This window comes from Diorhabda sublineata, chromosome 7 (genome assembly GCF_026230105.1).
Source record: "Diorhabda sublineata isolate icDioSubl1.1 chromosome 7, icDioSubl1.1, whole genome shotgun sequence".
Classification (NCBI taxonomy): domain Eukaryota; kingdom Metazoa; phylum Arthropoda; class Insecta; order Coleoptera; family Chrysomelidae; genus Diorhabda; species Diorhabda sublineata.
The window spans coordinates 30,322,868-30,334,999 of NC_079480.1; the positions used below are offsets into that span (position 1 = coordinate 30,322,868).

Consider the following 12,132-nt stretch of genomic DNA (forward strand, 5'->3'; position numbering starts at 1 on the left):
CCTCACTTATGAATACTTATCCTAGTTCCAGTACGCTTTTATCTTAATTGTTTCTAGTCTAAGGATGTAGTCTCCTGGTTTAGGTAGACGGGTTTGAGGTAGTTTTTATTTGTGGGTTTCAATTTGTTTTTTTTTTTCACTACGAAATATTTATTTTGTTAGTATGAGGTAAAAAGAGCTCTGAGCTTAAAACACTCGTTTTCTCTTTACTCCAGTTTCTGGTACAGACCATTATTCATGATTTGCTATTGCTTATTAGATGTTTTCTTCTGTAGATACTATATCCCCTCTAATTTTTTACTGTTAGTTACAGAATATCCCCTTCTCACTCGTATATTTTTTTTGGTATTCCATCGTTTCAGTATTTACTTCATCTTTTGCATCCCATCTCATAATAGCTAAAGCTTTGGAATTTTATAATACAGCAAACAATATACGTGAGTTTCAGAATGGAATGACTTTGTCTTAGTCTATATTCAAGTTAATAGTGATTTTGTTATTAGATCAAAGTTAATGAATATGATGATTTATATGCTCCTGAACCAGAAATTCAATTCAGTCTTTTGAATTCCAAACTTAATGGTTGTCAACTCTATATAATTTTAATATCTAACGGTATTCAAATGCGGAGATTGCTAAAATATTGCGATAGGTAAAATGAGTATTTGTATATTATTTCGTTCCACTTGTGCTTATATGCAAATTTTTTGTAGGAATCGAGCAATAAGTACACTCTCTAAATATATCTTACTTTACGACAACCGTTTATTTCATAAAGAGATGATATATCTTTGGAAAAAGTTGATAAACGTTGTATTTATCAAAACACATAATGGGAAAAGGACTGAAGATGAAAATGAATTCATTTGGTTTGAAATTGCAACTGTACCTTTTCCTCTACCTACTACGAACACTTTATTACTAAAAAGGCTAGATATATGGACCCAATCGAAATTTAGAAAAGGTAATATCAGATTTAAAAAAAAACAGAAACAGAAACGAATTTGTAATATCAACTATAATCATAGTAATTTCACATAGGAAAGTAATTCTCTATTGATTCTTGTAATTCTGTGGATCGTAAGTAATCAGCTTCCAATAAGTTAAATGTATATATACAGGGTCCTTCACGACGAGCTGAATCGATATGCTAGTATTTTGAAAATTTGCTTGAAAGGGTTTTCCGAAATGCTCGTTTCAGTGTAGTGTTTTTAAATATTTTTTAATGAACTGAAGTATTTTCATTTTTGATACGTTAACTTTTGTTATTCGTTGTTCGCCATCGGCAGGTGACAATTAAAAATCATGAAAATGTCAGTTTTTTCAAGTTCCCACAAAAACCGTTAATTTGAGATAGATGAATTTACTGCCGAAGTCCCCTTAATTTAAAACGTAAAATTCAATGGCAAAGAGAAAAATGGAGTTTGCTATTTGAAAAAATTAAGTTTTCGAAGTTTTTAAATACTTAGCTAAATTCGGCACTATTTTCTGAACACCCTATATAAATTTTTGTCAAGGTTTTCACAGATTTTGAAAGCTGTAAATGTTATCTGTCCAAATCCCAAAAATATTAGACCTGACTCACTTAAACTTAGAATTATAATTTTTTTAGTGGAGGACTGCATGTGTTTTCGAATTTCGAAAATGTGAAATAATTAAAAAATGGTGGACTTTAGGCATACGATGCCTTATATAAAGTTATATTGAAATTTCGCATTGATTCGAATTCGATTAATAAAAACCATAGCATTCCGTTTAAAATAACGAAGTTTGGGTCCAATTCCGGTATAACCAGAAGTTTCAGAAAACCGGAATTATTTTAGATCAAACGGAAAAGCCTTTCAAGCAAATTTTCAGAATTACTTTTTCATATGCATATCGATTCAGTTCGTAGTGAAGGGCCCTGTATATATAATTTCATCAGAAAGGCAAATATATTAACAATCTGGGAAGAATCAAAATAAATGAAAATTTCAGGAAAGTGATCGATCAAAATTCCTCCATCGAATTCAAAGAAACTTGATTATTAAACAACTTCCCTGTGTTAGTTTCACATGGAGAGTATTCAAACGAGCTATGTTGAGCTAGGTCTCTTGTAATGAATCATCTTTTATTAAATTTATTTTTGTTTTGATCTCATTTGGTTTTTTTTATGAAAATATGATCTGACGTTCACAATTTCGATAATTACATCAATCAATAGATTACCTATTACGTAAATATCAAAATTAAATCTGTTTTAACCATACCAACAATTTTTATCCTCAATTGTCATATTTAAAATCAAAAATACAACAAAGCAGTGAATATCCTTTGGGATGCTGCAAAGGTGAATTATCTTTATTAAAGTTGAATCAAAATTCTTTATATGACTGGGAACAGGTTAACGCTGATTAAGATAAACCATCCATTCCTTCAAAATTTAGATGATTTTATAAACGATCTTTCTAATTTCTTAGATCGTTAGAGAATAATCAAAATGTCAAAAAAGTCTCTACAAATTATATCTTGGAAAAACTTCATTTTTGAGTACCGCATAAAGTTGACCCTTTTGCCAAAGCGATCACTATACTCAAAGCTATGAAGATGGTCAAAAATTTACCGTTAATGATATAACATTATCTTTGTAATATTAAACCTTCATAAGATGGTGAAATTGCTCCAAGTCTCGAAATTATAGTTTGTTCCTCGCAAAACGCTTTCTTTTAATGATCATGTATTTTTGTCAACTGTTTCTGTTCGCGTATTTCACTTTCCTGTCAATGCTGATCACTGATTACTTGGCATCTTATAGACGTTGGACAATGGGAATTAGAAAATTATGCTAATTTCACGACCTTTCACAAAAAAGTAAATTCGGATGGATGGTAGAAACAGAGAAATGTATGTTTCTATTAACTGAAGGATCAAGGTGGAACTAGCTTTCTCTACAGTGAATTAGAATTACAATACATAATCTTCATGCTAAAAACATAGTTCCAAGTATACACAAATGAAATAAAAAAATTCATCGGTACTTCTTAAAGCCAAATTTAAATTATTTGTTTGAGAATTTTGAGGCCTACATTCTAGAAAATCATAATGCATATGTACATCCAGAGTTTATATGTGTAAAACCTAAAATTGTGTTTTGATATTACACCAAAACTCATTAAATAATTTTGGATTAAGCTTTACCTATTTGACTAGATAACTATCAGTTTTTTTCATAGGTAACGATTTGTTCAAAGACAAAACAATAGATCTCCAAAATCAAACGCTAAAAGTTGTTGCATTCGCCCACTTGCCGGGAATACAAAAAATTAATTCAACGAAGACACTACGAAATGCTTTGCAAAATACCGAATACAATGAAACTATCTATTTTACTGGTACGGAAATTGGAGTAAGTAGATAATTTTTAAATAATTTATTGTATTTCAAATCCTGGCCTGCAATTGCAAAAAACATGACAAATATCTGTAAATCGAACGGAATTAAAGAATTTATGTAATATATAAAAAAGATAATGTGGTCGAAAAGACATATCCAATACAGGGTGTTTCAAAAAAGGTGATCCTGTCTCTAGAATGGATAGAAAACTGAAAAATATTTGAGGTTTCCTCAGTAAAAAATTTCCGTAATCCATATTAAAAAAATTATATACATTTTTTACGATTTTACCGCAACTACTGGCATCATTGTATAGAAATTTTGTACTAATATGTTTTGGAAGCTGATACATCCAATGAATTTGTTTTTATGACTGACTCTCACAGAGGGCGCTAGTTACACGGTTCGTACCAAGTAGTATTGAACATAACTTTTTCAACATCAGATTTATTAAGCAAAATTGGAATGAAAAGTTACTATTGATGAAAATTATGAAGTAATAACCGATGCTGGTAAATGTATTAATTAAACAAAAAATCACATAATGCTATAGGGCTATGAGGTCATCAAAGTGACGTTGAATTCTGTTTTTCAATTCTTGAGGTGAATTTTGTTTCTGTCTTTATAACATTATTTTCCTTTTGCAGATGTTGGCACTGTTTTTCCATGTCTTCGTTGTGTTTTTTAAGTCTCCTGGTCTCAGATCTGAGATCTTTTTTTTTAATTTCTTTTATATCATCTTCCATATTGCATTAGTTTTATTATCTGTATATGTCTAGCTTATCTTCTCTATTATTTCCTTGTTTACTTGGCGATCTGCCTTTTTTTCAAACGGATTTTCACCCTCCTCTTCTCTTGATCTATTAGACGACTCGAATATCTGTCTATTTTCTTTACTTATTTATATATGATGAGGTTTCCGCGAAAGGAAATCAGCTCAGTTCAACACTTTGAAAGACTTTTTTCTATCAATCACCCTTTATTTATCGCAAACTAATTAGTTTAGCTGTTTTTTAAATATATTAATTTATTGTTTAGCATAAATATTCAGACTTACCTTCGCTTTTTCACTTGCTTTTAATTTCAAAATCTCTTAATTACCTTGATTTTTGACTGCACTAAGCTAATATAAATACACAAATTTCAGTGTCAATATAATATTTTCATAAAGACTGCATTAATATATCAAAAGGTCTAAGAAATAAGAAATTAAATATATATATATATGAAAAGTCAATAGACAAGTTGGAATTTTAGCTAATATCCCAGGACAATAGGCAGCTGGCTGATGGCGCGCCACGCATTCCTATTATCCCGGAATATTAGCTAAATGCCGGACAATAGATTTTATTCGTCGAAAAATAACCAAGTGTTTGTCTAGTAAAGTAAAGTAAAGCTTACAATACTTACTATCATTATGTGAATAGCTATGAACTATTGCAAATCGAAAATGAATGTCACGTACTCGTAAAAAGAAAAAAACAAACAAATGCTGTTATTTACTGTGTACCTGTAGAAGATTATTATGAGAAAATTCTAGAAGCTCATGTTCAGACTGGTTAGGTTAGGTTAGGTAAACAATGTGGAACAAACCGGTGTTCTTGTTTTAAAAATAAAATAAAATGTAAATCACAATGTCACCAAGCCTCCACGTATTGCAATAAATTATTGATTGACATACAAAAAATAGATAAATAAGACTTCTTTTATCCTATTTTTTTATCTTATTCTGTAAACCCCATAGTCTGTTATCCGAATTTTAGCTAAAGTCCAAGGAGATAGTCAATCGCTTGGTCATTTTTCGACGAATAATCAATTGTCCGTAAGTTTGTATTGAAAGATACTTTATTTATACTTTATTTATCTTCTGACGATTGACGTGACGAGTGAAGCTTACAACTGACAAGTAATTGTACGTACTGTTAATATAACACAGTCACACAGAGTTCATATTATTACTTTTCACAGAATTCACTTTTTTATCAAACTTTCAATATCGTCATTATCGAACGTCAGTGAATTCTTAACGAACTTTTCTTTTGAAAGATTTTCGTAGAATCGATTTCTCCACGCTTCTTTGACGATATCAGCCATTGCGATCTGTAAACGTGCACAGCAGTTAGGTTAGGAGCAGATTGACCTATGAAATCGTAAACACCGTACGTCTCGTATATTTTTTTCTACGGGCTTTGCTCTGTCATTCTATGTATTGCCTACCATAGTTAGTCATTTCCTGAAATGACTAGGCATTATATAGAATGCCGGATTATATGCTTTGTTTTTTATTGGGAACGTGGCAAGGAAACACCAAAGTGGACTAACTTTAATATATTTTCCGAGCTTTCGAATACTTATGTATTCATCGTCTGGGAAATGACTAATTAAGATTTCCGGTGATTTTGATATTATTAAAGCTTGTAAAAATTTCTAAACTCATTGATAGAATAGTATGAATTGATAGTGCTCAATTTTTAGATTTTGCAAACGATGTCCCAATGGATGAACTTTCAAGTTAAAATCTATGAACCCGAGAACATTGAAACGGAACTATGGGGAAGAAACTTAATAACTGGTACATATACTGGAATCATTGGTGAAATAGTCAACACCGAAGCTGATATTGCTTTAGGAGAATTATACTATACTCCTTATTTATTAGATTTAATGGATCTCACCATACCTTACAATACAGAGTGTTTGACGTTTATTACACCAGAAGCACTAACGGACAATTCTTGGAAGACCTTAATTTTACCTTTTAAGTAAATATAAACATTTTTTCTCATTTGAATCTCCTTTCAAGGTAAACTTCAACTTCTGTATTATCTATATAAGGTTCGAGAAAGTTAATTAGTTCAATACAATGTGTGGAGCACATTCGAAGAAAGAGCAATTACAAACTATGTAACAAATTGATCCAATTTAACTAATCTTGATAAATATAAAACAAATCACAAATTAGATCGTTGATTTATATTCAGTAAATTCAAGGTATAAAAAGCCGTTAGATAGGTACAACAATGAAAAAGAAACAATGCCGAGCCCAAGATTCCAAGTCGATGAAATATATGACTTAACTAATTTTGTCATTCGTCAAAATAATTTTATTGGGTGGCATATTCAAAGTATGTATGTCCCAGATAAAAATTGGAAATAGCCACGATACACTTGACAGCTTTTTGGTTTTAAAAAGAATAAAACTAAAATATGCCGTAGAACCGATAGGATTTTAATTATGTACCCTCTCATGAAAATGAGTTATTTCGAAAAATTGATAAAGTCATTAGTAATTGGATTAAAATTTTTACTTTATACTTTTGAAGAGCTGTAACTTTATATACACATTCATGCCGAAGTAAATTAGATTCAATCGATTTCTTTTTGCCTCGAGAATATGCGGATTTTAATCGTGAACGACATGTTTGTTAATGCAACAATTATTTTATTTCATTCAATGATATTATGATTACAGGGGCTTATCAAAAAACATAATGGATTTGTTAAAATTTTATTATTCGTCTCAGTTACATAGAATCGATTATTTTCTAGGCCGATATTATGGACAGGTGTCTTGGTATCTTTAGTAGTTACTATCCTTTGCTTTTACTATTTATCCAATTTTTATGCAACTACTACATCGATTGAGAGAAACAGCGAAGATACTCTTTGCACTATAAACTCTAGTTTAAAGCATAGAAAAGTTATAACAGTCTCCATCAATCCAAATCCAGAAAAAATCAATGAGAATGAAAAATACACTTTGATGAGAGAAAAATATCAACAATCAAAACAAGAAGAGCCAAATGGGCTTTACCAGTTTAGTGAACCTATCAACAGCGCACTTTACACTTACAGCATGCTATTATTAGTTTCTCTACCGAAATTACCAACCGGGTGGTCTTTGAGATTATTAACTGGATGGTACTGGTTGTATTGTTTACTTGTAGTGACTGCTTACCGCGCTAGTATGACAGCCATTTTAGCTAGACCCTCCATTGCGTAAGTAATTTTTATACTAAACAGAAACTAAAATATTTTGTGGGATTAATAGGTTCTCCTTAGGCTCTGTACATCGTTTATTGATTTTGTGAATGACGCAGTTACTTCCAAATCAATATACACAACCAAAGAATCACTCCTAGTGGCTGATTCCAAGACTTTAATTATTATTAACACTTAATATTTTCAGAAATGGTTTTCGAAAACGTCTTACGAATATTTACAAAATAATTAAAAATTATATCCAAGAGAACATTTGGCGCAAGAAATAAAAATATAGCATAGATAATCCTTGTATTTGCTTATATTTGTTTTTTGTTCTATTAGTACGGTTTTCATTCTAAAATGGCAGAATTTTTGAATCAAAAAATGAAAGTTTACAAAGTACGCAAGGAATGTGTAGTTGATGAAGTACAACAAACGAAAGACGTTTAAACTTGAATCACTCCAGAGTAAACAAAATGAATGAATTCGTCTTAACCTGTCGACAAAGCAATTGCTTAGAACGTTGTTCGGGGGTGTTATTCTTAAAACTTTTCGCCTATCAACAATTACTATATTTCTATTCTTTTGGCCCATAGACTCAAATAATACTATAAAATTTTAAATAGAAATTGATCCCATTTACTCAAGATTATACAAAACGAACTTTTAAAGGTATCATAAAAAAATAAATATGAGCCTTTTTCACTTTTTATTTTTGTAAAAAAAAACAAAATATAGTTTGAAATTAAATAGTAGAAGATTTTTTAGAAACCTTGTTATCGGTAAAGAAGTATGTTAACATCTGTGATTAAATTAATAGTATTCAGACAATTTGGAACTTCCACTTATGTTACTTATTTTTTAGGGTTAAAATTGACACTATAGAACAATTGATCAAAAGTCGATTGACGTACGCAGGATGGGGTGAAATCAACGAACATTTTTTTAAGACATCAGCAGACCCTTCACTGGAAATCATTTCAGATAATTTCGTCCTTGTGAACGATTCCGAAGAGGCAGTAGATAGAGTGGCAGAAGGATCCTTCGCTTTTTACGAAAACACTTATTTCTTAAAAGAAGCTTTGGTTAAAAGACAACGAAGATTCCAAAAGCAATTCTCAACAAACGAAAATTCAACAAATCAGTCCGAAAACTTGGTAAATGTTAAAAATGATAGAATTCTTCATATTATGGAAGATTGTATTATAAAGATGCCAATTTCCATAGGTAAATAATATATTTTTTGGAAAAAGTGCTTTCAATAGATAGAGACCAAAATTAAGTGGAAACAACAACAGAGTAATCTACTATATAAAAATAAGTCGGGTTTTCCTTCCTGACGCTATACGCACGAACCGATTTCCACGGTTTTGCATTCGTTGGAAAGGTCTCGGGCTCCGTGAGGTTTATAGCAAAGAAAATTCAGGAAAAAGTCGTCGGGTTTTCCTTCCAGACGCTATAACTCCAGAGCGCACGAACCGATTTCCACGGTTTTGCATTCGTTGGAAAGGTCTCGGGCTCCGTGAAGTTTATAGCAAAGAAAATTCAGGAAAAAGTCGTCGGGTTTTCCTTCCTGACGCTATACGCACGAACCGATTTCCACGGTTTTGCATTCGTTGGAAAGGTCTCGGGCTCCGTGAGGTTTATAGCAAAGAAAATTAAGGAAACATTTCAACAATTTCATAAGCGGGAAAATCTTTTTTCACATACAGCGCAATCTCTGATACATAACATGTACTAAAAACCAATATTTTAAGTCGATCAAGATGTGACATAGCTTTGGCGTTAGCATCATCTGGAATTGCGGCGACTCTTCTAGATGGCGGTCGTACTGCACATTCTGCGCTTAAGTTGCCACTCAATTTAAACACAATTGATACTCCAACATGCGATATTTCCCGATCCAGTGCAATGGGAAAATTGTTGATGCAATGCAAGCTCATTGTTTGGGATGAGTGCACAATGGCACATAAGAAATCACTTGAAGCACTTAACTTCACATTGAAGGATCTTCGGCGAAATAACAACATCTTAGGCGGCTTGATGATATTAATGGCAGGCGATTTCAGGCAGACGTTGCCAGTAATTCCCCGTGGAACGCCTGTAAATGAATTGAATGCTTGCCTGTCGTGCCTTGCCCATCGTTCGACAAGACTGTTATCTATCAGGTATTTGAATTGTAGATCCAGAGTCCTTTTTGGGAGTGTCCATCAATCTTGCCACGTTTGCATATGGTTTTTTTGGGCGTCTTATTTATGCTGGTTGCCGTATCTCGCAGTTATTTCTTTGGTCATATCAGCAAATATTACCATTGCATTCAATGATATGGATTGGTATGCGCTTATTATTCTAACGGCTAGAAAGATTTGTATCTGGTGCATTTTTTGAAGCAGAGATTTATTTTCTGTAATTGCGTGCCAGGACTTATGTATTCATCGTCTGGGAAATAATTAACTAAGATTTCCGGTGATTTTTGATATTGTTATTATTTGTAAAAATTTTAAACTCATAGAATTCAATATTCAAGTTGACGTTGATAAAAATTTTGATTTTTTTATTACTTTATTTTTTTAAGGTCTTCAAAAGAATTCCCCTTTAAAACCACGCATAGACAAATTCATCAGACAAGTATCAGAAGCTGGATTTATAGAAAAATGGTTAGACGATGTAATGCAAAAAGTGTATACCACTGAAATACAAATAGAAGATTCGGGAACTACCAAAGCTATAATGAACTTGAGAAAATTTTCCGGTGCTCTCGTCGCCTTAGTTTTTGGCTATTTAGTTGCTTTAATAGTTCTCATGGCAGAAAATATTTATTTTTATCTTGTAGTTTCTAAACATCCACATTTTAATAAATATACAAAACAAATTGTTACTAAATCTAATTAAGTGTATAGTATATACTATTGTTGGTAAAATATATCGCCATAAAGATAAAAGTCTTTCAAATTCTAAGAGAAAAACCTCTGATGGACCTATAATAATAGCTAGAAACCCTTTTTTAAGCCATAAGGAGCTCCGTATGTAAATGTTCAACAAACTGTCATCGTGTTGTTTCAAATTTCTTTTATTAATTTACATTTAGTTCATTACTCATTTTCTAATTTTTTTTATTTTCAATATTTTCTTCAATTGATATTTGTTCTAGCACTTAATTATATAGTACATACTTACTCTTTTAGAACGATATTTAAAAATGTCTATAAAGATATAGACTTATTTAAAAGGTATTTTCAGATTATTAATCAATTTTCGAATTGTTATTTATTAAAAATAGTGGAACCGAAAATAGGTTCAATCACTTCACCACCCTTGGGCTACGATTGTTTGCGTTGAACGTTCTGATTTTTCATCCATTCTGCATCGTTCGTTCGTAATGAATGAACCTCTTAGTCGCCCTATTTTATTGCCTTCAAATATATAATAATTGATATGATTCGACCTCAAATGGCGAAAATAGACGTCGAAACTTTCAATCAACACAAAGTGACAATCGGCTTCAATCGAGTAAATCGACTATATCTGACAAAAGTAGATGCAAACTTACCTAAATATATGGGAATTGATGTGATTCGACTTCAATCGGCGTCAATAGACATTGGAAATATTCAATCAACCTAAAGTGACAATCGACCTCAATCGTACTCAAATATATAAGAATTGATGTGATTTGACTCTAATTGGTGTCATTAATCATCAGAAATTTTCAATCAACATACAGTGACAATCGACCTCAATCGGCTTCAATAGATATAAATTGACAATATCTGATGTAATTAAGCGCCAATACACTAAAATATATAAGAGTTGATGTGATTCGACTTCAATTGTCAGTAGTTGATACAAAGAGAGCTCCGGACCACTTTCGAGTGTTCTAGAACTCTCCTTGTATTTCGGGACAGTAGTCTAGAACTCTCTTAGTATAAGGAGAGTATGTGCAAAGTGTGTTCAGAAGCGTGTGGGGGTGCGAGAGTCAGAGGGTTGTTGACGTTGCGTCGACGTGACAACAAAGCTACGACGACGACGTCAACTGTGCAACCAACAACCTCGTTCAACGTCACATCAAGCGATAATGACTAATATATGTGATATCAAAACTCCAGATTTTATATTTATTTCTTGCATCAACTCCATCATTCCCAAATTTCCGTCTTTATATTGGGTACAACAGATATCTATGGAAATTTCAATTATTTGACATTCATATTCCTTTACATGCTGAATACGTCAAAGATTATCTTCCGCAAGGGATGTAACTCGAACCAATATCGCACGTTTTTCAAAATTCTGTAGGCAACTTGTTTGCTTTTAATGAAAATAACGGTGATTATTAGACAGCATCTTTCCCAGATTTGACTATATTGGAAAGAAACAACTTACCTGTGCCAACTAACTCTAAAATCGATGTTATTTTTCGAACAAATAGTGGTCAAATTTTTGTGTTCTATGATCAAGCATATTACATTGAATTCAGTGATGGATTTCAAAAAGTTTTGCATAGAGGTCGAGTGAGCGATCGTTTTTTGGGACTTCCGAAAAATCCTAATGCTGCATTCAGACATATCGATGGAAACATATACTTTTTCACTCCAGACACCTATTACAAATTCAGCGAATATTCTAGAAGTGTTGTATCATCGGTACCATTTGATTGGAATATCTTTGATATACCGTGTACCGACACTAGTCTAAAGGAGCAGCTGAGAGCACTTCTTACTCGTGTACTTTCTATTTATGAATAATAATGATAATAAAGGTTTTACTTATAAAATA

General features: G+C 32.0%; 1 protein-coding gene across 2 annotated transcripts in view; it reads left to right on the forward strand.

Annotated features, from left to right (window-relative positions):
- Positions 1 to 10,298, forward strand: part of LOC130446737 (beta-1,3-glucosyltransferase) — a 42,005-nt gene extending 31,707 nt beyond the window's left edge. Inside the window, exons 3-9 of one of the 2 annotated variants that reach the window (XM_056783143.1) lie at positions 504 to 652; positions 714 to 964; positions 3,213 to 3,385; positions 5,848 to 6,134; positions 6,922 to 7,371; positions 8,222 to 8,583; positions 9,932 to 10,298. In XM_056783143.1, coding sequence (XP_056639121.1) covers positions 504 to 652; positions 714 to 964; positions 3,213 to 3,385; positions 5,848 to 6,134; positions 6,922 to 7,371; positions 8,222 to 8,583; positions 9,932 to 10,248 — 1,989 coding nt within the window. In that variant the 3' untranslated portion in view covers positions 10,249 to 10,298. The remainder of the gene's footprint in view (positions 1 to 503; positions 653 to 713; positions 965 to 3,212; positions 3,386 to 5,847; positions 6,135 to 6,921; positions 7,372 to 8,221; positions 8,584 to 9,931) is intronic. The other variant, XM_056783144.1, reaches the window with a different exon arrangement.
- The last annotated feature ends 1,834 nt before the right edge of the window (positions 10,299 to 12,132 follow it).